The sequence below is a fragment of the Bos indicus x Bos taurus genome, chromosome X (assembly GCF_003369695.1).
Source record: "Bos indicus x Bos taurus breed Angus x Brahman F1 hybrid chromosome X, Bos_hybrid_MaternalHap_v2.0, whole genome shotgun sequence".
Taxonomy (NCBI): Eukaryota; Metazoa; Chordata; class Mammalia; order Artiodactyla; family Bovidae; genus Bos; species Bos indicus x Bos taurus.
The window spans coordinates 90,198,606-90,224,739 of NC_040105.1; the positions used below are offsets into that span (position 1 = coordinate 90,198,606).

The 26,134-nt window shown below is 42.5% G+C and overlaps 1 protein-coding gene across 2 annotated transcripts; it reads left to right on the forward strand.

Annotated features, from left to right (window-relative positions):
- The first annotated feature begins 575 nt into the window (after positions 1-575).
- On the forward strand, positions 576-23,410 carry BEX4 (brain expressed X-linked 4). 2 transcript variants are annotated; one of them, XM_027534602.1, is made up of 3 exons: positions 576-662; positions 22,371-22,448; positions 22,815-23,410. In XM_027534602.1, the coding sequence occupies exons 1-3, from the start codon at positions 623-625 to the stop codon at positions 23,180-23,182; spliced, it is 486 nt and encodes a 161-aa protein (XP_027390403.1). In that variant the 5' UTR covers positions 576-622; the 3' UTR covers positions 23,183-23,410. The 2 variants fall into 2 exon arrangements, with proteins under 2 accessions (XP_027390403.1, XP_027390404.1); XM_027534603.1 differs by lacking the exon at positions 576-662 and adding an exon at positions 21,524-21,917.
- The last annotated feature ends 2,724 nt before the right edge of the window (positions 23,411-26,134 follow it).

Here is a 26,134-nt window from a genome sequence, read left to right on the forward strand (position 1 = left end):
CTTCAAGAGTTTTGAAGGGGAAGGGTCTGGGCTGTGTGTTCCTCCTTCCAAAGCCACTAATCAGGTAAGTGATTCCCACAGTAGAGAAGTCAATTAATAGAGAAGCTAGAAATGTTTTGGTCATAGATGTCCCTCCTCATGGAAGAAAGTATCAGGAATGGATAATAAGAATTTCCCAAACAGAAGCCAATTGTATAGGGAATCGACCAGATTTCTTTCTGCCTATTAAATGATTATATTATTCTAGGCCTGCCTCCCTGAAGCACCTCTGAATGTTTCTTTAAATGACATCTTTCCGAGTTCCTAGATTGTTCAATCACATGATCATAAGCATTCTCTGAATGTTCTTACCACAGATGATGGCTGTTAGCCTTCTGAGGTGTAGACCGTCTCTAAGAACCCCAGGATGGATACCTCTCTGGGGCAACTCTCCTCCTGGAGTTTGCCAGTTTCCCAGATCCCAGTCTAGTACCTCTAATTAGTACGCTTTTTCTGTTGGCAGCCAAAGCTAATGTGCTCTGCTTTCACAGAAGTCCAGGGTGGTGAAGGAGGGTGAAAAGGCATTTCCGGATGTGGCGGACTAGCCTGCGTATCGCCGTTGCCATGGAAACCTGACGTAAATATGCCGACCGTGACGACTTTTCTGCCGAGACGCGTAACCTGTGAGTACCACAGGTTCAATCTTGAGGTGTTTGGGACTCTGTTGAGGGTGTGGGGCCCGGCAGGGGGTGGGGGGCGGGATCGCCCTGGGCTGTGGGGAGACAAAGGGATCCGCATTCAAGCCGCCGCTTTCCCGCTTTGGGGCTCGGTGTCCCGCTGTCTCGTAGGTAAAGCTCTGGGGTCCCACCCGGCCCCAGTGAGTGTGGCGTCCTGCTCCAGGGGTGTCCTGGAGCCACTTTCCTCCTTAAGGCAGGAGCGCAGGAGATGAGACAGGTAGCGACTCTCTCTGAGCCTCAGTTTTTCCCTCTGTAAAATGGGGAGGAGATTGCTTTCCCCACAGGATCGCTGAGAACATTCACTGATAACACATGAGTAAGCCTATGGCCCTGTGGTTATTGCGGGATCATGAACATCTGTATGAAGTCAGGCCACTTCTTACTCCTTTTCAACTTTGTTGTTAAGGGATAGATGAGGAAAGGAGAAGAAAAAGGCCATGGTGGGAAGCTCATTGTAACATCTGGTTGTTTTAATCACTACCCAGTTGTTTCAATGTCATTGTCAGCTAACCCAGTGCCTAGCACCGTGCAGGGCACGCAGTTACACCGAGAAACCATGGTGATTGCTGGATGTGTCTTTCCTTGTGCAGCTCTCATGCTGATATGTGCGTGTGTGTGTGTGTGTGTGTGTGTGTGTGTGTGTGTGTGTTAGTTGCTTAGTCGTGTCTGACTCTTTGCAACCCCATAGACCATAGCCCACCAGGCTCCTCTGTCCATGGGATTCTCCAGGCAAGAACACTGGAGTGGGTTGCCGTTTCCTTTTCCAAAAGGAACTATAGAAAGAAAGTGAAGTCACTCAGTCCTGTCTGACTCTTTGCGACTCCATGGACTGTAGCCTACCAGGCTCCCCCATCCATGGAATATTCCAGGCAAGAGTACTGGAGTGGGTTCCTCATGCTGATGCCCTTGCTCATACCAGGTGTCTGAAGGAGGCAGGTTCTGAGGACCTGTGTCCTGATGGCTGATGGAGCTTCTACTCCAGGTTCAAGGGCAGTGGTCCTCTGGAGACCCCAACACTTCACTTCGTGGTGGAATATGACATCTGGCTCTAGGGAGTTCATAGATCTGGATGAAAGCATGTTATGAAATGGCTCCTAGGCTTCCCTGATGGTCCAGCAGTTAAGAATCTGCCTTGCAATGCAAGGGACAATGGTTCGATCCCTGGTATGGGAAGATCCCACATGCCATGGGGCACCTAGGCCCATGTGCCACAACTACTGAGCCTGAGCTATGGAGCCAAGGAGCCAAAATTACTGAACACATGTGCAGTAACTACTGAAGTCTGTGCACTCTACAGCCTGTGCTCTACAACAAGAGAAGCCACCGCAATAAGAAGCCCGTGCACTGCAACAAAGAGTAGCCCTAGTTCTCTGCAACTAGAGAAAGCCTGAGTGTGGCAATGAAGACCCAACACAACCCCAAATAAATAAATAAATAAATAGATATTTTAAGAAAATAAAAAGAAATACTCCTGTGAGATTCTACCCTAAAAGTAGAGAAGGTCCTTTGATCTCATGGGAAAGAGAGTTAACAAGTGGAATGTCAATCCATTAGCAGCTACTTGCTTTGTAGTAGTCCTGAGGCCCATTTCAGTTCAGTTCAGTTCACTCCCTCAGTCATGCCCAGCTCTTTGCGACCCTGTGGACTGCAGCAAACCAGCCTTTCCTGTCCATCACTGTCTCCCAGAGTTTTCTCAAACTCATGTCCATCGAGTCAGTGATACCATCCAACCATCTCATCCTCTGTCATCCCCTTCTCCTCTTGTCTTCAATCTTCGCCAGAATCAGGGTCTTTTCTAATGAGTCCATTCTTCCCATCAGGTGGCGAAAGTATTGGAGCTTCAGCTTCAGCACCAGTCCTTCCAATGAATATTCAGGACTGATTTCCTTTAGGATGGACTGGTTCGACCTCCTTGCAGTCCAAGGGACTCTCAAGAGTCTTCTCCAACACCACAGTTCAAAAGCATCAATTCTTTGGCGCTCAGCTTTCTTTACGGTCCAACTCTCACACCCATAGATGACTATTGGAAAAGCCATAGCTTGGACAATAAGGACCTTTGTCAGCAAAGTAATGTCGCTGCTTTTCAATATGCTGTCTAGGATTGTCAAAGCTCTTCTTCCAAGGAACAGGCGTCTTTTAATGTCATAGTCACCATCTGCAGTGATTTTTAAATCCAAGAAAATAAAGTCTGTCACTGTTTCCATTCTTTCCCCATATATCTACCATGAAGTGATGGGACTAGATGCCATGATCTTAGTATTTTGAATGTTGAGTTTTAGGGCAGATTTTTCACTCTCCTCTTTCATTTTCGTCAAGAGGCTCCTTAGTTACTCTTCGCTATCTGCCATAAGGGTGGTGTCATCTGCATAACTGAGTTCATTGATATTTCTCCCAGCAATCTTCATTTCAGCTGATGCTTCATCCAGCCTGGCATTTCACATGATGTACACTGCATATAAATTCAATTAACAGGGTGACAATATAGAGCCTTGATGTACTCCTTTCCCAATTTGGAACCAGTCCATTGTTCCATGTCTGGTTCTAACTGTTGCTTCTTGACCTGCATACAGGTTTCTCAGGAGGCAAATAAGGTGGTCTGGTATTCCCGTCTCTTTAAGAATTTTCCACAGTTTGTTGTGATCCACAGAGTCAAAGGGTTTGGCATAGTCAATAAAGCAGAAGTAGATGTTTTCCTGGAATTCTCTTGCTTTTTCTATGATCCAACAGATGTTGGCAATTTGATATCTGATTCCTGTGCCTTTTCTAAATCCAGCCTGAACATCTTGAAATTCACGGCCCCCGAACTGTGGAAGTCTGGCGTGGAGAATTTTGAGCATAACTTTGTTAGCATGTGAGATGAGTGCAATTGTGTGGTAGTTCTAACATCCTTTGACATTGCCCTTTTTTGTTATTGGAAGGAAAGCTGACCTTTTCCAGTCCTGTGGCCACTGCTGAGTTTTCCAAATTTGCTGGCATAGTGAGTGCAGCACTTTCACAGCATCATCTTTTAGGATTTGAAACAGCTCTGCTGGAATTCCATTACCTCCACTAGCTTTGTTCGTAGTGATGCTTCCTAAGGCCCACTTAACTTCACACTCTGGGATGTCTGGCTCTAGGTGAGTGATCACACCATCATGGTTATCTGAATCATTAAGATCTTTTTTGTATAGGTCGTCTGTGTATTCTTGCCACCTCTTAATATCTTCTGCTTCTGTTAGATCCATTCCATTTCTGCCCTTTATTGTGCCCATCTTTGCATGAAATGTTCCCTTGGTATCTCTAGTTTTCTTGAAGAGATCTCTAGTCTTTCCCATTCTGTTGTTTTCCTCTATTTCTTTGCATTGATCACTGAAGAAGGCTTTCTTATCTCTCCTTGCTATTCTTTGGAACTCTGCATTCAGATGGATGTGTATCTCCTCTTCTCCTTTGCCTTTCGCTTCTCTTCTTTTCTCAGCAATTTGTAAGCCCTTCTCAGACAACCATTTTGCCTTTTTGCATTTCTTTATCTTGGAGATGGTTTTGATTACCACCTCCTATAAAATGTCACAAACCTCCATCCATAGTTCTTCAGGCACTCTTATCAGATCTAATCCCTTGAATCTATTTGTCACTTCCACTGTATAATCATAAGGGATTCCCATTTGTAAATTCATCCATTGCCATCCATTTTAGTTCACTGATTCCTAAACTGTCAGTGTTCACTCTTGCCATCTCCTGTTTGACCACTTGCAATTAACCTTCATTCATGGACCTCATATTCTCAGTGCCTATGCAATATTGTTTTTCCAGCATTAGACTTTACTTTCACCACCAGACACATCCACAACAGGGCATTTTTTCCACTTTGGCTCATCCTCTTCTTTTCTTCTGGAACTATTTCTCCACTCTCCTCCAGAAGCATGTTGGGCACATACCGACTAGGGGAGTTCATCTTTCAGTGTCATATCTTTTTACCTTTTCATACTGTTCATGGGGTTCTCAAGGCAAGAATAGTGAAGTGGTTTGCCGTTCCCTTCTCCAGTGGACCACATTTTGTCAGAACTCTCCACCGTGACCTGTTTGTCTTGAGGCTCTACACGGCATGGCTCATAGTTTCATTCAGTTAGGCAAGGCTGTGATCCAAATGATCAGTTTGACTAGTTTTCTGTGATTGTGGCTTGCATATTGTCTTCCCTCTGATGGATAAGGATAATAGGCTTGTGCAAGCTCCCTGATGGGAGGGACTAGCTGTGTGGAATACTGGGTCTTCCTCTGCTGGGCAAAGCCATGCTCAGTAAATCTTTAATCCAATTTTCTGCTGCTGGGTAGGACTGTGTTCCCTGCCTGTAGTTTGTCCTGAGGCCAAGCTACGGTAGGGGTAATGGCTGTAATGGCAACCTCCTTCAAAAGGACTTATGCCAGCACACCACAGCTCCCAGGACTGTTGTAGTCCGTGCCCCTGACTGTGCGGCAGGCCATTGTCAACCCATGCTTCCACCAGATACTCCAGACACTCACAGGCAAGTCTGCCGCAGTCTCTTGTGGGGTCACTGCTCCTTTCTCCTGGGTCCTGGTGCACACCAGGTTTTGTTGTGCCCTCCAAGAGTCTGTTTCCCCAGTCTGAGGGAAGTTCTGTAATCAAATCCCACTGGCCTTCAAAGTCAAATTCCCTGGGAGTTCTCAGTCCCTTTGCTGCATCCCCACTTTGGGAAATCTGTGATGGGCCCTAGAATTTTTACAACAGTGTGAGAACTTCTTTGGTATAATTTGTCTCTAGTTTGTGGGTCGTCTGCTCAGTGGCTCTATAGTGGAGCTAATGGTGACCTCCTTGAAGAAGACTCACGCCACACACTGCACCTCCCAGGTCTGCTGCATCCAGAAACCCTGTCCCTTTGGCAGGCCACTACTGACCTGTGCCTCTGAAGAGTAAGAATGAATAATATGTGATCTTTTATTTCTTATCTGGGTAGGGCCCAGCCTCCTCTCAGTTGTTCTGCTATTGATGATTTGGAGTTTCTGTCCACAGGGAAGGAACTTAAATTGCTTTTCCTGGGTGGTGGGGGTCCATCTACCTCCTACCTCATGTCTATATCATGAAACTAACACTACAAAGGAGCCAATGAATTCCTCCTGCCTCTTTGTAACCTCCCCACCCACCTGCCTCTGGCCTCAAACTTCCTTCCCTGGAACTTTTCCATTCCCAGGAAACCACTGGACTTCTGTCTCTATTAATTAATTTCATTGTTTATGATTTTATGTAAATAGAATTGTACAGAATGTACTTTTTTCTAGCTTCTTTCATTCAGCCTATTTCTAGATTTATTAATTTGTTGACTGTATAGGTAATTTCTTTTTATTGCTGAATGGTATTCTGTTATACGGATATATCACAATTTGTTTTATCCATTCATCTGGTGATGGATATGAGGTTGTTTCCAATATGAAGCTCTTTTAAATGACACCAGTATGAATATTTGTATTTAAGTCTTTAGATGAACACATGCTTTCTTTCGGTAGGGTAAATACTTAGGGGTTCAATGGCTGGAGCATATGGCAGATGTAAGATTGATATTGTGAGAAATCGCCAAACTGGTTCTGAAGTGGTTGTACCATTTTTCATTCCCATCAGCAGTGTACGAGGGTTCAATCCTCCAAGCACAATATTGTCAGTGCTTAGTGTAGTCATTATTTTACATTTTGGCCATTCACACAGGGTGTAGTGATGTCTCATTGTAATTTTAATTTACATTTCCGTATTGACTAATAATGTTTTTTTTTGTTTGTTTTTTGTTTGTTTGTTTTTTTGACTAATACTGTTGATCATCTTTTCATGTACGTATTTGCCATTTATGTAATTTCTTAGGTGAAGTGTTAGTGCAAATCAATCACATGCCAGAGAAGTCATACACAAAACAGACTTGAAAGTTATAATGGAAATAGTAAACAGTTTGATGAGTCACTGAAATAAGAGCAGAAGAAAAAGAAAGAAAGAAAGAAAATTATAGCTTTTCCTTTGTAAAATGTAGTCAATGTGGACAAATACCGCTGGTGATCAGATCTAGAATTGTAGCTCTGAAAGTCTCAAGGCAGTAAGCAATGGAAAGGGAAGAGAGGGAGGAGAGGGTTTAAAATGACTGACTCACAGTCTTCAAAAATGTTGAGGTCATCAAAGTCAAGAAAAAACTGAGGAGCTTTGCTGGACTGGAAAACTAAAGAGACATGACAATATAAGATTCTGTCCTGGATCCTTTTGCTATGAAGGATATTGTTAAGACCACTGGCAAAACTTGAACAGGGTCTGAGGATTAGCTTGTAATAAATATTATTAATGATAATTCCCTGATTTTGATGGTTGTCTTCTAGTTACACAGGAGAATATTCTTGTCTTTAAAACGTACACTCTAAAGTATTTGGGAGCTACGGGGCATCAGCATTGTGTTGGCAACTTGCTCTCTTAGGGTCCAGAGAAGGAGGTGGGGCAGAGGATCCTTTGTTTTATACCAGCAACTTTTCTATAAGTTTGTGATTTTTTAACAAGGTGAAGCAAAGAGCATGTATTATTTTCATCAGAAACGTGGGCTCCTGTATATATATGGGCTATATATATGGGCTGAAAGGAACCCCTTTGGATTTTATAACAATGATACCATTGGTGACCTTGTTAAGAACAGATTGAGCTAAATGGAGAGGCAATAGACAAGGACGGGCTGAGGAATGACAGGGAGGTTGGAAAGTGGAGACTGTGACTATATTAATAGTTCCCTGCTGTTTTGAGAAGTTTATTGTTTGTGAAAATGAAAAGAGAGAGGGGAGGATGTAGTTCAGGAATATTGATTTGTAAGGAAGCGTTTTGGGGGGGTCTTGGTATGTTTGTTTATCTCTTCATTGAAAAGAGAATCATAAACCAGTTTGTATTAATGTTGAAAATGTAAGGGTTCAAGGCCTAAAAGTTGATGAAGATGATAAACAGTCTTTAGTTTTTCTGATTCTTCTGCATTGCCAGGACAATGTGTAAACACTGAATTCATCATTTACAGGTGGCTGGATGTGGAGAATGTTCTACAAAATGGTATTTCTATAAAGCTCTTCAAATAGTGTACATTATATATAAATTATACATACACCAACTGCAGTAATGGATATCTCCAGGGCTGTGGCAAAATATAGACATTATATGTATTTCTGTGTTGTTTGAATTTACCTTACATCCAAAATTTACTACTTATGTAATTACGATAAAAATAACATTTTAAAACAGGAGATTGGAATCTGGTCTTACATTTATTTGCAAATTGTTGTTGTAATGAGAGATTTACTTTCTGAAAATATGTCCATAATTAATCATGAATAGAGGAGGAAGCAAATTAGATACTATGTATACCATCATCCCAAATTTTACTGATCAGGTAGGATCTGTCTGTCATGAGGCTCAGAGACTGCATAGGTAATAGCAATGGAAGCACAGGGTCTTGTGCTGCATTTCACATCTAGAAAAGTCTGTTACGTGAGTTTAAGGGAACCCTAGTCCTCCCTCTGGAGAAGGCAATGGCACCCCACTCCAGTACTCTTGCCTGGAAAATCCCATGGAGGGAGGAGCCTGGTAGGCTGCAGACCATGGGGTCGCAAAGAGTCGGACACGACTGAGCAACTTCACTTTCACTTTTCCCTTTCCTGCATTGGAGAAGGAAATGGCAACCCACTCCAGTGTTCTTGCCTGGAGAATCCCAGGGATGGGGGAGCCTGGTGGGCCGCCGTCTATGGGGTCGCACAGAGTCGGACACGACTGAAGCGACTTAGCAGCAGCGGCGGCAGCAGCAGTCCTCCCTCACCCCTTCCTAATCTGTTCTTCTCAACCATGAGATTCAAGTTGCAATTTCAGTTCTTGTCACCAGCTGATGAAGACCTCTCATTCCTAAATTTTCTCGAAGCAAAAACACTTTCTTTTAGCAAGGAAAGAAAACCAAAGCAATAAACATTTTTGTTTGTTTAGGTAGACTTTATTTTGTAGATCAGCTTTAAGTTCAAGGAAAAACTGAGCAGTACAGAGAGTTCAGAGAGTTCCCATACACCCAGTGCTCCTGCACACCCACACAATCTCCCCCTCACTACTACCAATATTCCACCTCAGAGTGGTCCATTTCTTACAATCAATAAACCTACATACACTTTATCACCCAAAGTTCGTATTTCCCATTCTCAAAGCAAGTAACATTTAAAAAATTAATTTTTACAAAGCAGATTCTAAAACTGGAAGTATAAAACAAGCCTTTATCTTGTATACAATTAAGGAAAGGTTGGAAAGAAATATGATCACTGTCAGAGGCTGATCTTTTCAATATTGATATTTCATTCCTCCTTTCACTATATATTTATGAGCAACTTCTATGTGCCAGGCACTGGCAACCTGAATTCAAACTCTTACTTCACACCTTTCTCTCTGTTCAACCCTAAACTTATCTACAACCTCCTACTTAGTGGTTCTGTCCTTTACACCTGCAAGATTCTACCAGGGTTTTCACATCAAATAAATTTACACAAACCCGAACCTGAGTCTCAAAGGGCGACTATCCGTGGGGGAGTCAGTATGCTAGTGTAGAGTGAGAAAAATTAGGGTTAGAATCCTAGTAATCCTCTTAACAAGCTATGTGACCTTAAAAAGTATTACAAAATACTTGCCCCACTCCTTAAGTAGTATAGTGTTTTATGAATATATGTATGTATGTATATATGAGTTTCCAGGTGTTATGTGCCTAAGCATAAAACATCTGAGTCTTAGGATATGAATAAGATTTACTTGAAATTATAAAATTATGCCCCCAAATGTTTCTACCTTTTTAAACTGCCACCAGCAATGGGTAAAAATTCTCAATTTATGTATCATAGAAACAACAAATAAAACCAAAAACAAACCAGAGCTTTGGTATTTCAGTTCAGTTCAGTTCAGTTGCTCAGTCGTGTCCGACCCTTTGCAACCCCATGAATCGAAGCACGCCAGGGCTCCCTGTTCATCATCAACTCCTGGAGTTCACCCAAACTCATGTGAGAATTTTAAAATAAGTCTTCCTCAACTGATGACTCTGAAATATTGCTTTCTGTTGTTTTCACCTCCATTTCCCTAGTTACCAATACAATTAACCACATTTCCTGATATTTATTGCTTTTATGCATTAAGAATATTAAACCTTCACTGCAATGGCTTCATTCTTTTGTTTTGTCCTTCTTGAGAAAATACTGCATGCCAGGCAAGGCCAGTCAGAATCAGGAGGGAAAGAGATGAGTTTTGAGCTAAATCGTACAGGAGTAGGATTGTTGAGAGGAAGTGGAATACCGATATGGATATTCTTGACTATGCAAAGAACATGGAAGAGGAAATGTACCCAATGTGCTTGGGGTACACAGCCAGGAGACAGTCTGATATGGCTGAAGTACAGCCTACAAGGAGGGATGGGGTGTTGATGAGGAACTCTGACTCACTTTGTAGCATCCAAAAACTACTAAGTAGCCATCTTTAGTCCTTATAAAAACAAAGCAGAAAGGGACCTTACCAGTTACCTAGTCCAGCAACTTTAGTTCGCAGAGACAATAATCAGGCTCAGAAAGAGTCAAATAGTTTCCTTCGTTGTGCAAAAGCTTTTAAGTTTAATTAGGTCCCATTTGTTTATTTTTGCTTTTATTTCCATTATTCTGGGAGATGGGTCATAGAGGATCCTGCTGTGATTTATGTTGGAGAGTGTTTTGCCTATGTTTTCCACTAGGAGTTTTATAGTTTCTGGTCTTACATTTAGATCTTTAATCCATTTTGAGTTTATTTTTGTGTATGGTGTTAGAAAGTGCTCTAGTTTCATTCTTTTACAAGAGGTTGACCAGTTTTCCCAGCACCACTTGTTAAAGAGATTGTCTTTTCTCCATTGTATATTCTTCCTCCTTTGTCAAAGATAAGGTGTCCATAGGTGCGTGGATTTACCTCTGGGCTTTCTATTTTGTTCCATTGATCTATATTTCTGTTTTGTGCCAGTACCATACTGTCTTGATGACTGTAACTTTGTAGTATAGCCTGAAGTCAGGCAGGTTGATTACTCCAGTTCCATCCTTCTTTCTCAAGATTGCTTTGGCTATTCGAGGTTTTTTTGTATTTCCATACAAATTGTGAAATTATTTGTTCTAGTTCTGTGAAAAATACCATTGGTAGCTTGATAGGGATTGCATTGAATCTATAGATTTCTTTGGGTAGTATACTCATTTTCACTATATTGATTCTTCCAATCCATGAACATGGTATATTTCTCCATCTTTTTGTGTTCTCTTTGATTTCTTTCACCAGTGTTTTATAGTTGTCTATATATAGGTCTTTTGTTTCTTTAGGTAGATATATTTCTAAGTATTTTATTCTTTCTGTTGCAATGGTGAACACAATTGTTTCCTTAATTTCCCTTTCTGTTTTCTCATTATTAGTGTATAGGAATGCAAGGGATTTCTGTGTGTTAATTTTATATCCTGAAACTTTATTCATTGATTAGCTCTAGTAATTTTCTGGTGGAATCTTTAGGGTTTTCTATGTGGAGGATCATGTCTTCTGCAAACAGTGAGAGTTTTATAAAGAATGAAGTAAGCCAGAAAGAAAAACACCAATACAGTATACTAACGCATATAGTGGAATTTAGAAAGATGGTAACAATAACCCTATATGCAAGACAGCTAAAGAGACACAGATGTATAGAATAGTCTTTTGGACTATGTGGGAGAAGGTGGGGGGGGGATGATTTCAGAGAATAGCATGGAAACATGTATATTATCATATGTGAAACAGATCACCAGTCAAGATTCTATGCATGAGACAGGGTGCTCAGGGCTGGTGCACTGGGATGACCCAGAGGGGTGGGATGAGGAGGGAGGGGGAGGGAGGTTCAAGATGGGGAGCACATGTACACCCGTGGCTGATTCATGTCAATGTATGGCAAAACCACTACAATATTGTGAAGTAATTAGCCTCCAATTAAAATAAATAAATTAAAAAAAAATTTTAACTGGTAAAAGTTGAAAAAAAGACAAGAAAGAATAAAATAGAATATGGCTACCATGCATGTATTAGGTATCTGCTAGGATCCTATCCACATTTCATCCCAGACTTCTTACATGAACTCTAATCCTGTGTATCTATCAGAAATCTTCAAATGGAGGCAGATAAATGTTAGTACAAATCCCCTGGTAACCTGTACCACTCCACACAGATTTTCCTACCCAGAAAGCATAAACTCACTCATTCCTCATCCTTTCAAGGCCACCATATAGAAGAGAAGTTCAAGTGGGAGAGTGGTGAGACCATGGTCACTAGAGTCAGACAACCCTCACAGAGATGGTCTTAGCCTTTTAACTGTGGGACCTGAAAATGATATTTAACTGCTCTGACATTCAGCCTTCCTCATTTTTAAAGTACCAATGTTGGGCACCTAGTGGGGCACTTTAGAAGATGCCATTTTGATTCCCAATTTGCCCCTACATTCTTTTTTTTTTTTTTTTTTTTGGACAAAACAAGAGACTTTATTGGGAAGGGGCACCTGGGTGGAGAGCAGGAGGGTAACGGAACCCAGGAAGACTGCTCTACCATGTGGCTCAAAGTCTTGGGCTTTATGGTGATGGGATTAGTTTCTGGCTTTTCTTTGTCCAGTCATTCTGATTCAGGGTTCTTCCTGGTGGCACTCACATTGCTCAGCCAAGGTAGATGACAGCGAGAAGGATTCTGGGAAGTGGTAGGACATGTGGTGTCTCCTTTTGACATTTCCTGAATTTTTCTGGTTGATGGTGGCTTGTTAGTTCTGTGTTCCTTACCAGGACCTCCTGTTATAAAATAACTCATGCAAATGGTTACTATGGTGCTGGTCAGGGTGGGTGGTTTCAGTCAGTGTGTCACCCTTAACAACTCCCCACTGAGAGACTTCATACTCAAAATATTTCTTGGGAATTGGGGCAGAAGTCTTTTTCTTCTGTAACTTCTTCCAGCCGAGAGTGGGTGTAGTCCTGCCTAGTAAGGCAGACGACCCCATGGACTGTAGCCCACCAGGCTCCTCTGCCCATGGGATTCTCCAAGCAAGAATACTGGAGTGGGTTGCCATTTCTTTCTCCAGGGGATCTTCCTGACCCAGGGATCGAACCTGGGTCTCCTGCATTGCAGGCAGACGCTTTACCCTCTGAACCACCAGGGAAGCCCAGTAAGGCAGAAGGTCTCTCTCTATCTGATCTAAAGTGCCCCTTCCATCCTTAAAAGAGATGTCCTGAACATGAATGGAAAAGTTTGACTACTAGAGGATTCCCTCTTACTTGAAAATGTAACAGCATAAAGGGATAAGCATACAAATTCATTACATGCCCACACGAGTTTCTGTGCCAGTTTGTTATGAAGAATTGGCTGCCAGATGGAGTCCTAGAGAAAGAATGTCATTATATCCTTTCCATTTAATTGAATCATCTACAGTCGAGTCCAGGGTAGAGGAAGAAAATCTCCCCCTACCCTTCTATTTAAAAAGCTCTCCAATTGTCTTATTTTGACTTTTAGATTTAACATCAGAAAAGTGTGTGAACTTTGATCTTAAGGCACTGATGCTGATAAGGAAGCACACAGTGCGATACTGACTTGGCTAAGTAAAACATTGAAATGAGAGTTAGATGTTCTCATCATAAAGGCCTTTTGGAGAGGCTACTCCCTTCCACCAGCCTCATTGATTAAACGAGATAAAAATATGGAGTCCTCCTAGCCACTCAGGAATGTTAGCATTCAGAATACCAGGACAAACTCATCATTACCTTCTAGGTACAAAATACTCATTTGGTGTTTTGTATATTATATCAGTTAATGAATAATTTAAAGAAGTGAAAATAAAACGGATTGCAAATGGCAAATGTTTACATTCTTGTTAAATCAGAAATATATATTATTTTTCAGGTTCTATTTTTTTTTTTTTTTTTTTGGCCACACTCCACCACATGAAGGATCTTCAGTGACCAGGGATTGAACCCATGCCCCCTGAATTCAAAGTACAGAGATTTATCCAAGGAAGTCTCAGGTTCTTTTCCACTATGGTTTTTACAGGATATTGAATATAGCTCCCTGTGCTATATAATACATCCTTATTTTTTATCTATTTTATACATAGTAGTTTGCATCTATTAGTCCCATACTCCCAATTTATCCCTCCCCCCACTTGCCCTTTGGTAACCATAATTTGTCTTCTATGTCTGTGAGTCTGTTTCTGTTTTGTAAATAACTTCATTTGTACTATTTTTTAGATTCTACATGTGACATCATATATGTCTCTCTCTCTTACTTCACTTAGTATGATAATCTCTAGGTCCATACATGTTGCTGCAAATGATATTATTTCATTCTTTTTATGGCTGAGTAATATTCCATTGTATATATGTACCACATCTTCTTTATACATTTATCTGTCAATGGACATTTAGGTTTCTTCCATGTCTTGACTATTGTAAATAGTGCTGCTATGAACATTCAGGTGCATGTAGCTTTTCAAATAAGAGTTTTCATCTTTTCCAGATATATGCCAAGGAGTGGGGTTGCTGGATCATATGGTAACTCTATTTTTTTTTTTAAGGAACCTTCATACTGTTCTCCATAGAGCCTGCACCAATTTCCATTCCCACCAACAGGAAGGTAGGCGTAGGAAGGTTCCATTTTCTCCACACTCTTTCTAGCATTTATTGTTTTTAGACTTTTTGGTGATAGCCATTCTGACCAGTGTGAGGCGATACCTCATTGTAGTTTTGATTTTCATTTCTCTAATGGTTAGCGATGCTGAGCAACTTTTCATGTGCCTGTTGGCCATCTGAATGTCTTCTTTGGAGAAATGTCTATTTAGGTCTTCTCCCATTTTATGATTGAGTTGTTTGTTTGTTTTTATATTGACTTGTATGAGCTCTTTGTATATTTTAGAAGTTAGTCCCTTGTTGGTCAATCTTTTGCAAGGATTTTCTTCCAGTCTGTAGGTTGTTGTTTCATTTTGTTTATGGTTTTCTTTGCTGTGCAAAAGCTTATAAGTTTGATCAGGTCCCATTTGCTTATTTTTGCTTTTATTTCTTTTACTTTGGGAGACAAACCTAAGAAAATATTGCCACAATTTATGTCTGAGAATGAGTAAAACAACATTTTAAAAGATATGCATTGGCCTAAGCATGAGGCACAGGTCACTTTTATAAGAATCAGCTGGGATCTTGTAAAAATCACAACGTCTAAGACCTTAACCCAGACCTGCTAAATACTTTCCCTGGAGTCTAGAACTCAGGAATGTGGTTTTGCCATTCAACTTTCTCTGTTTCTGTATTAGTGTACCTGGTAGGTAACAATCGAGCCATGCAGCACTTGTCTGCTGCTGCTACTGCTAAGTCGCTTCAGTCGTGTCCGACTCTGTGCGACCCCATAGACGGAAGCCCACCAGGCTCCCCCGTCCCTGGGATTCTCTAGGCAAGAACACTGGAGTGGGCCGCCATTTCCTTCTCCAATGTGTGCAAGGGAAAAGTGAAAGTGAAGTCACTCAGTCGTGTCCGACTCTTATTGACCCCGTGGACTGCAGCCCACCAGGCTCCGCCATCCATGGGATTTTCCAGGCAAGAGTACTGGAGTGGGGTGCCATTGCCTTGTTTACTGAGTGCTAAAGACAGGAAAGGCCCCTCCCTTTATAGGGCTTCTATTCTTTTTTGGATACACATAAAATAACTAATATAATTTCAGTGAGCAAGGAGTGCCATGAAGAAAATAAAACAGAGAAATGGGATCAAAAATAACATTTCTGTAGAGAGCAGTCAAGGATTTCCAGGGCCCCCAGTTTGACAACTTTAAAGATCATCATCACTTACTTTGACTACAATGTACATGATGATACCTGGAGCTGCACCGTGTTATGTGACCAGAGAATGCCATGCTATGGACGTGACATTTCAGCTAACACCTTGATGATAAGAATGAGCTGAGTGTGTATGCAATCTTTTGATATTAGCCTAAGGAGTAGCATACTCTGAAGTGGGAGTGAGTATGACTTATTCCAGAAAAAGATAAAAACCAGTGTGGCTGGAACCTGGTGGAAAATGCAGGGAGAGCTGTGAGAAAAAAAAGTACAAGGGAAGCTATTGTAAGATATGGAAAAGAATTCAGGCCTAGCTGGCAATTTTACCACATTTCCATAGTCAATATACTTTCTCAATATCTGAGAACCCTGTGGCACAACAATCTAGTCTGCGTTCAAAACTTCAATACTCTCTCAGACCTCATCATTTTTAACTGCTCTTTTGGCTTCTTGTTTCTTTGGAAAAGTAGATGCGGATTGTCTGCATATCAAAAATATCACAGAAGAGATTGTCTATATGCCCCTAGCACCAAACATACCAATTTACCTGCCTCACCACCTATGCTCCCTACTTTCCCTGCTGTGAAAAAACTTCCTGAAGTAGCCCCTTCTAATTGCAATGGATCACTCTAGGACTTTGATTGTGTGATTGATTATCCCCATTCTCCCTTAAGCCAGCAATAGTCTTCTTTCTACTAGACAAGAGGACATATGAAAGAATGAACAAACAGATGAACTCATGAAAGATTTGAGAGCTGGATGGGGGATATAGAAGGAGGTGTTAGTGTGAGTCTCAGTTGTTTCACCTGATTATCTGTGTGACAGGTAGTGATATCAACCGGGATGAGCAATGTATAATGGATCCTTTCTGGTGGGAACATGATGAACCATCTTGATTTTTCAATACCTTTGTATACCCAAGTGGGAATGTTAAGAATGTAGCAAGATATTTAGATCAGAGACTGACCTAGAGAGGGAAACACAGGAATCATATGTGGGTGAATGGCAATTGAAGGTATAAGTATAGGTGAGATGGCTGCCAAAGGAGAGAATGTGGAATGAAAGGGAACTGTGGACAAAAATGGGCACCAAGGAACTCCCAACCTATGAACTTCAAGAGTCTTCAGTGAGCACATGACAGAACCAGTATCAAGAGCCCAGGTGTTCATCTCCCAATTCAGCTGTGCTCTTTCCTTTACAATATGCTACCCCTAGGATGAACCTCTTTAGAGTGGGCCCAGCCATGGGTCTTTCTATCTAGGATAGCCCCAAAAGAAACCCGTGGAGTGGCTGTTTATGTGTTCTATCCACTTTGGACAAGTAACTCTCCCACTTCACTAGACTTATCCCTCCTTTTGTAATGGCCTGCTTCCCTCTGCATATAACCCACTATGATGTTTACTTTGCAAGCCACGTCTTGCCTATTAGGGGGGAGGGGAGACTGTCAGAGGATATTGTATTGTAGCTTTATGCCAGAAATCCTTGATGTGGAGAATTGAATGAAGAAGTATACTTGTGTAATGGGAAATATACCTAATGCAAGTGTGGTTGTATCTTGCGCTGATTTCCATATGACTAGAAATATGTTGTTGCACAAATGGGTTTTTTTTTTTTAATGCTGCTAGGACGTATTCTATTTCATTATGATGTTTTATTATCATTTTTGGGCTTCCTTTGTGGCTCAGCTGGTAAAGAATCTGCCTGCAACGTCAGAGATCTGGGTTCAATCCCTGGGTTGGGAAGATCCCTTGGAGAAAGGAAAAGCTACCCACTCCAGTATTCTGGCCTGGAGAATTCCACGGACTGTATAGTTCCTGGGGTCACAAACAGTCGGACAGGACTGAGCAACTTTCACTTTCACTTTCATTATCATTTTGGATCTTTTGTCATGTGTAGTTATTTTTTCACTCATCTTTTATCCTGATTATTTTTGAGAGACTTGAGGGAAGGAATGCTCCTGTAACCAGACATGGTACGAGCATGAGGTAAAAGGGGAAAGCATGTACTAGTAACCTTTGAAACTTAAGTAAATTTGTTTTGAATAGAAATGATTTTTTAATTGAGAAGAACTCAAACAGTACCCAAATATTTACTATTCACAATGGTAACAAAACTTATTTTTGATATTCATCTATAATTTTTAACCTTGTAATAACTTTTAAACATATTTCAAACTATGAAATTCCCATAGCTATATTCCAGAAAGCATGTTTTTTAATCAAGTCAAATATATAAATTTATTTGTGACAAAGTACCAAACATTATAATTAACCGAGTATTCCACTTTGAAATTACTGAAAATCAAGCATAATCTTGTACTGCTTTCTTAGGTGAATTTTGAAAGATAACTGCATGCTGACATTATATTGTAGAGAGTTTAAAAACACAGAGAGAAGACATCTCAAAAAATGGCAGAGTAACTTTTGCATCACACTGGAATCTAATTTTTTAAAAACACAAACAACTACAGCAATGTTGCCTTAGAAAAAAGGCACAATATGGGAGGTGTGAGTTAAGTTTTATCTGGTACAAAATGAGGGCTGCAGCTGGGGAGACAGCATCCCAGGTAGCTCTGTGAAACTGCTGCTCCAAGGAGGTGAGAGAGGAGCTAGGATATATAGGAGTTTTGCAACAAAGAGCAGGTAGTCAGGAACATCCAAAGACTGCTGTTGATTAGAGAAACCGGATATGTCAAGTTACAGAATTTAGTGCTTTTCTCTGTTTGGGAAGATGCAAGAGTCTGGACTCACTGTAATCATTCATTTGATGTGCACCTCAGCTATCTGGGGCCAGTACCCTGTGTTTTCACACCCTGAGTTTCCTCAGGGCTCAGAGTAGGAAGTGTTTGCAGTCTGATGGCTTCTAAATGGAAGATATTCTTTCCTCCCTGAGTTCCCTCAGGACCCATCAGCTCACCTTCAGTGGTGGCTACAATTGCTGATGACTGTGACATCCTTTGTTTACTGATATGACAGGAAACATTCCATTTGTCAGCAACCAAGGAAAAACCTGTTGAAGAGAGAAGCTCCTGTATTGTAGTTAGAGTGCTGTGGTATTCTAAACTGCCGAGTAGTCATCCCCAACACCCCAGATCAGCTGGTGAAGGTTGCTAGTACCAGAAGGAGCATTATGGAGTTTATTCTCAGTGAATTGTGGCTCTGGATCTCAACTCATCTGGCAGAATGTTTATCTTTGTTTTGCCTGATTCGGAGCTTTCCCAAGGAGTAAAGTGGTTTTTGCTAAAAGCATTTAAAGGCTCAGATATTTTCCCTAGCTGCCTGGGGCAAAGGACAAAACTCAGAATAAACAATAAACGTAATGAAAAAACTGGGAGGAAGAGGTTGTGAAAGGAGACACATGGGAGAATAAGGGCTTTTAAAAGTTCTCAAATATACAGGGGGATCAAGAAGACCACACATATGCCCAGAATGGGAATGTGCTTTACAGGCCTGAGGAGACCCCAAGCTTTCACTTCTGGATGTCCTTCAGACTCTGAAAGAAAAGCAAGCGTTAGTCACTCAGATGTGTCTGACTTTTTGCGACCCCATGGACTGTAGCCCACCAAGCTCCTCTGTCCATGGGATTCTCCAGGCAAGAATACTGAAGTGGGTTGCCATTTCCTTCTCCAGGGGATCTTCCCAACCCAGGGATTGAAACCAGGTTTTCCGCACTGCAGGCAGGTTCTTTATCATTTGAGCTACCCAGGGCAAGTCTGAAGTAGGAAGTAAAAACTAAGAGAGTTGTAAATTGCCTGGCTAAACACTGAATGAGTTCCCCAGCAAGGACCAATCTGCAAAGACTTGGAAGAGTGTTTCTTCTTAACTTTCATTGACTCCGGGGATTTATATAAACTGTCCAAACACCAGCTGACCACTAAGTTTAGGCAACACAGACTTCAGTGGAAACACATGATAAAGGATAAAGACTTTACCAAAACAGTTTTGGAAAAATCTCTAAAGAAAAATTCAACTACAACTCACAATGGCCAGCAACAACAAATCCAGGGGAGAGGGAAGAATATGATTTCCAGAGGTATCACATAGTAATAGTCAAAATGTCCAGTTTCAACAGGAAAAAGATTATGAGGCATGCAAATAAAATATGGCTTATTCACAGGAAAAAAAACATTAATAGAAACTGTCCTTCAGAAGGGCTTCCCAGGTGGTGCTAGTTGTAAAGAACTTGCCTGCCAATGCAGGTAGACATAGGAGACGTGGGTTCGATCCCTGGGTCAGGAAGATCCCCTGGAGGAGGGCATGGCAACCCACTCCAGTATTCTTGCCTGGAGAATCCCAAGGACAGAAGAGCCTTGTGGGCTACAGTTCATGGGGTCAGAAAGAATTAGACATGACTGAAGCAACTTAGCATGCACGTTACTCAGAAAGCCCAGAGATTGGACTTAATAGGCAAAAACTTTAAATCAACTGTCTTTAATATGATCAAAATGGTAAAGGATAAAGAACTAAAATAAACCAGGAAAATGATGTCTCACCAAATAGGGAATATCAATAAACAGGAAAAAAAATTATAAATAGGAAGCAACAGAAATCCTGAAGCTGAAAAGTACAGAAGCTGAAATGAAAAATTCAATATCAAGGTTCAACATCAAATGTAAACAGGCAGAAAAAGGAATCAGGGAACTTTAAGATAAGTCTATTACTCAGTCTGAGGAGCAGAAAGAAAAAAGAGAAAGAGAGAAGGAAGAAAGATTATTTGAAGGAATGATGGATAGAATTTTTAAAATTCAAGGAAAATCACAAACACACACATCCAAGAAGCTCAACAAACAAAGCAGGAAACACTCACCAAAACACAGTACCATCAAATTGTCATAGCAAAGGGGCTTCTCCAGTGGCTTATTGGTAAAGAATCCACCTGCAGTGCAGGCGACAAAGGAGACATGGATTCCATCCCTGCGTCAGGAAGATTCCCTGGAGGAGGGCATGGCAACACACTCCAGTATTCACACCTGGAGAATCCCATGGACAGAGGAGCCTGGCAGGCTATGATCCATAGGGTGACAAAGAGTCGGACACGACTGAAGTGACTTAAGCACATGTTAATGACATAATGGTTGTCATTAAAAGAGTCCTTGTAGAAGTGCACAACAGAGAAGGCAATGGCACCCCACTCCAGTACTCTTGCCTGGAAAATCCCATGAACAGAGGAGCCTGGTAGGCTGTAGTCCATGGGATCGCTAAGAGTCGGACACGACTGAGTGACTTCACTTTCACTTTTCCCTTTCATGCATTGGAGAAGGAAATGGCAACCCACTCCAGTGTTCTTGCCTGGAGAATCCCAGGGACGGCGGAGCCTGGTGGGCTGCCGTCTATGGGGTCGCACAGAGTTTGACATGACTGAAGCGACTTAGCCGCAGCAGCAGCAGAAGTGCACAAAGTGATATGTCTAGGATTTACTTCAAAGATAATCTCTAAGGGTGGAAAGTGGGTAAGGGGATATAGATTAAACAAGATTGACCATGAGTTGTCCCGATACATTTTCAGTTGTTGCGTACACTCAGTGATGAGTACGTTGCCTTTCATGATACTGTTCTATTTTTGCGTATGTTTGAAATTTTCCATAATAAAAGATAAAGTTAATGTGAACTATAAATAGAAGAAATTTTTAGTCAAAAATAGGAACAAAACAAAAAAGTGTGAAAATAATTAGAAACAACACCATCTCCTTGGCTCATTTCCTGTTCCCCACTCTCCCCCATGCATTTGTGTTCAGAGAAAATAAGAAACCGGGGGACAATCATGATAAGGAGAATAACAGCTTGGGAGTGAAGTGGGTGGGACAACTTGCTCATCACAGATATTCTTGCATTAATTTTGTTTTTTAGAATATTGCATTAAAGTGTGATTATCTTAAGTGCTGAGGGGTTTAGCATCCCCTACAATGCTGCGCCTAAATCCCGGCAGGTGGAGGGGTGTATCCTGGGTGCAGAGGAGGGAAAAGGCAAGTCCTCAGAAGAGAAATGGGAATGGCTATCGGCCCCTGGGAAGATAGTGCCCTTAGGTGGCCGGCAGAGAAAGGCCCAGGAACACGTGAAGAAAGGAGGGTTCTACGGCCGGCTCCTGGACAAGTGTCACAGGGCGGCGGGTGGTGGTGGTGAGGACTGAGGGGCAACGGAAAGTGTGTGTGCACCACCAAGGGCTCTGCGAGACCCCGAGGGGCAGGAAGGGCGGGGCGAGGGCGTGGCTTTCCATTGTGACACAAGCCCCACGTGACCGGCCAGTGCCTAGTCTTGCTTGCACGCCCCGCTCTCGCGTCGGACCCGGCTCGCCTCTTGGTACCTGCTCCGGGTGGCCGTGAGGGAGCGCGGGCCGGGGACGACCCCTAAGAGCAGGAGAAGCGAGAGGAGCAGGTAAGGGACCCAGAGTGGGGTCGGCAAAGGTGGCGCGGGCGAGCGGACGCAGCCTGAGGACCTCTCCTCGGGAGTCCGTTGCCTCGGAGTGGAGACTGCAGCTCCAACGCCACCCCGCCCCCGCCCCGACACCGGGCGTTTGGCCGCCGAAAGCGGTAGGCCTTCCCGGGGGCTTGGGTGGGGGACGGGCCGGGAGGCCTTAAGGCCGCAGGCCCTTGCTAACACCTGCTTCTCGCACCGTAGCGAGCTTTTCCCACACCCCTGCCCCGCCCCCGTTCTTCTCGGGTTATAAAATGTTGGTCGGCGTGGCGTGTGGGGACTGAGAAGGGGGCGGTTGAGCCTGGGATCGGGGCACACTGGGTAGGGGTGGCTGGGGGGTAGGGGACGCGGGGCCAGGAAGGAGCCGAGCGCCTGGCTGTAGCAGCCCCCTGCCCCCACCCCGACCCTCTGCAGGTCTGCGAGTCGAAGTGTTGCAGCGGCGCACTTGCAGCAAGAATCGGAAGGAGCAGGAGACAGCAAGGATAGGCCCAGGTCGGTGCGAGGGACAGTTGGGCGGTGGGGGGCGGTGGGGGACGGTGGGGGGCGGTGGGGGGAACGTGGGGAAAACCCTAAGATTCCAAATGCTCCCTGCAACCCCGTCCTCCATATTGGTGCCTGCAGAGACCTGGGCCTGGATCGGCAGGGAAAATGGGGGGTTTGGGGCGCGGGAGGGGGGTAGTGCTCGGACTGGGGGCTTCCTAGAGGGCGTAGGAGGCCTCCCAGGTGGGAAAAGGAAAATTTGAAAAGCCTTTGACCACCAGGGCTGGGAAGCCTGAGAGGTGCGTAGTAGGGCCTCTGTCCTCGGTGCTGATCATTCCATCCAGAAAATAGCCCCTTGTTGCATCTTCTGTCTCCTAGGAGCAATGGCTTCCAAAGAGGAACGAGCAATAGAAAGTTTCAACATGGAAGATGCCCAACAGGAAAACGAACGAGGAGACCAGGCCTCTTTGAAGACTGGAGAGGAATCACGCGACTTGGGAGGGGGCAAAGTCCAGAAGTCTGGAGGAAATATCAGACTGGGATGGGTTAGACGACTTGTCCCTAATTTTCGATGGGCTATACCCAACAGGCGTATTGATCACAATGAAGTGGGAAATAATGTAGAAAAGCAGATGGGGCAGATAATAGAAATCAAGGGAAAGACTAAGAAGCAGCAGATGAGACATCATGTGCCCTATCAAACTCCTGAACCTGACAATCATTGTGAGTTTTGCCTTATACCTTGAATGTTAAAGAGGTTTCCTGAGGTTAATAAAATGGCCTCTGCTCTACATGCTTGTAGTTTCTGTGAGTTACTTTTTCTGTAAATCTTTCGGTGTTTCCACTTACCAGTTTCTAACTGAATACTATTTTGTCTCATTGTATAACTTTCTGTCAGCAGGGCAATTTCATTCAGTTATAAGAAAAAGTATTCTTTTCATAATATGAAATTAATAAAGCAGTTTTTAAAGCAATCTTCCTGGTACACACCTTGTTTTATTTTTTGTTAATGTTACCTTTCCTCTTCTAGCTCCCTAGACACAAAATATCAATTGTCTTTGGTGATTTTTTGTCCTCAACCAACCAGGAAGGATCATATTCATAATTCAATATCTGATAGAACTTTAAGAATGCATTGTTGTTGTTGTTTAGTCGCTAAGTTGTGTCCAACTCTTTGCAATCCCATAAACTGCAGCATGCCAGGTTTCCCTGTCCTTCACTATCTCCCTGAGTTTGCTCAAACTCATGTCCATTGAGTCAGTGATGCCATCCAACTATCTCATTCTTTGTTGTCCGCTTCTCCTCCTGCCCTCAATCTTTCTCATCAGGGTCTTTTCCAATGAGTTGGCTCTTTGCATCAAGTGGCCAAAGTATTGGAGCTTCAGCTTCAGCACCAGTCCTTCCAATGAATATTCAGGGTTGATTTTCTTTAGGATTGACTGGTTCGATCTCCTTGCATGTCCTACTGTTTTCGAGGAGTGTGAGTCCACCATCTTCATAAAAATACCTTAGTGGGGGAAGCTCTTTGAGAATGTGGGACCTCTGGTTTCTATCCTGTAGAACAAGAGCGCTACTTAGTCTCTCAGTCGTGTGACTGTGCGACCCTAGGGACTGCAGCCTGACAGGCTCCTCTGCCCATGAGGATTCTGAATATTGGAGTGGGTTGCCATGCCCTCCTCCAGGGGATCTTCCCAACTAGGGATTGAACCCAGGTCTCCCACATTGCAGGCAGATTCTTTACAAGCTGAGCCACCAGAGAAGCCCAGAACCAGAGTGGGAACTCCAAATGATCCCGTTTTTAGTAAGCTTTCCAGGTAATTCTAGTGTATATCACTAGAGGCCACTATTGTATGTGTGTATGTTGGAAAGTGAAGTGTTAGTTGCTCAGTCCTGTCTGACTCTGCGACCACATGGACTCTAGCTCACCAGGCTCCTCTGTCCATGGAATTGTCCAAGCAAGAATACTGGAGTGGGTTGCCATTTCCTTCTCCAGGGGATCTTCCCCACCCAGGGATAAAACCCGTGTCTCCTGTGTCTCCTGCATTGCAGGCAGATTCTTCACCGACTGAGCCACCAAGGAAGCTGTACGTATATTTCATGAACACATATGTGTATCATGTCACATTAAGTGTAAACAAAGTAAGTGTAATAACATGATGAATACTTCCTGAATTCACGGGGCAAAAGCATTAAAAAAGAAAAGTACAAGACCTTAAAGTAGACTGATTATAAAAAGGGTAGGGACAATGGCAGATGAGGGTACTGGAGTTGAGATGCCAAGTACCAAGGTTACCTTCTGCTGTACATTTTGGTGGGGGGGTCTGACTTGGGGCTTTTTCTGTAGGACTTTGTCATCTGGAAAGGGAGAATATTTGACTGTTTTAACTGACAACAAGCTCAAGAAGACCAGACTCAGCAAGACCGAGGCTGTTTTTCTGTGTTTTGCTTTTTTGTCTTTCAATGTAGACTGGTTAATTTTTAGAATAGAGCAGAAAGAAATCTCAAATATCCTTCAATCCAGTGTTCTTCATAGTGGGAATTGCTGTAAATTACAGCTCTTGAAATCAGTTTTGTGGGTCACAACAAGCAATTTTTTAAAAAGAAATGCATCTGTTCATCACCCACAAGTAGTGTTAAGAATTATTACTTTGAGGAGCTTGTTTTAGTTTTACATGTAAGAAATAATGTCACCTTATAAGATGTATTTCTAACATCTTAAACCAGCCCCTGGGGTCTCTGTAAACTGAAAGAAGCTGAAAACTCTTGAGTCTTTCACATAGGATACCTTCTATCTCATTTTCATTTTTGGAAGTTTCCTACATTCATCACAACTTGTCAAGTATAGCTTCATGGAAATAACCTATTGAGATCCTTTCTGATAGAGATCCGAAAAGGATGCCATTAGGCCAAATGTTTCCAAGCGAATGGCAGAATTTGGTCCAGAAGTAAATCAGTCAGGAGGACCAATTTCTGCAGAAAGGTTAGAGAAGAGCAGAGCCACTGGGGATGTGCCCCTCCAGCACTTCACATCCCCTAGCAAGGCTAGTATCCAAAAAAAAAAAAAAAAAGCAGACAGTAGAAACAGAGAAGTGGTAACATGAGCACGACTCAGTTTGGTGGTGTTAGCTTTAAAGATAGAACACAGGGGCTCTGAGCCAAGGAATGTGGGCAGGCTTGAGGGGCTCAAAAAGCAGAGAAATGTATTCTTCTCTGGAGTCTCAGTAACGAATGCAGCCCTGCTGACACCTTAAACAAAAAAAGCAGTACCAAGTGTTGGCAAGGATGTGGAGAACTATAACCTTCAAACATTGCCGGTGGAAAAGTGTAATCATGCACTTGCTGTGGAAAGCATTGTGACCGTCCTCCTAAAAGTTCTACGTAGAGCTACCATTCGACCTAGCAATTCCACTTGTAGGTATATACTCAAGAGAATTGAAAACGTGTTCGCAAAACCTGTACAAAAGTGTTTATAATAGCATTACAAGCATACCTCAGAGATATTGCAAGTTCAGTTCCAGAATAGCAATAAAGTGAATATCACAATAAAGCAAGTCACAATATTATGTTTATATTATACTGCAGTCTATGAAGTGTGCATTATATCTAAAAAATACATATCTGAATATAAAAATACCTTATTGATAAAAAGTACCAAAACAATTACAATAGAAACATCAAAGATCATCAATCATGAATCA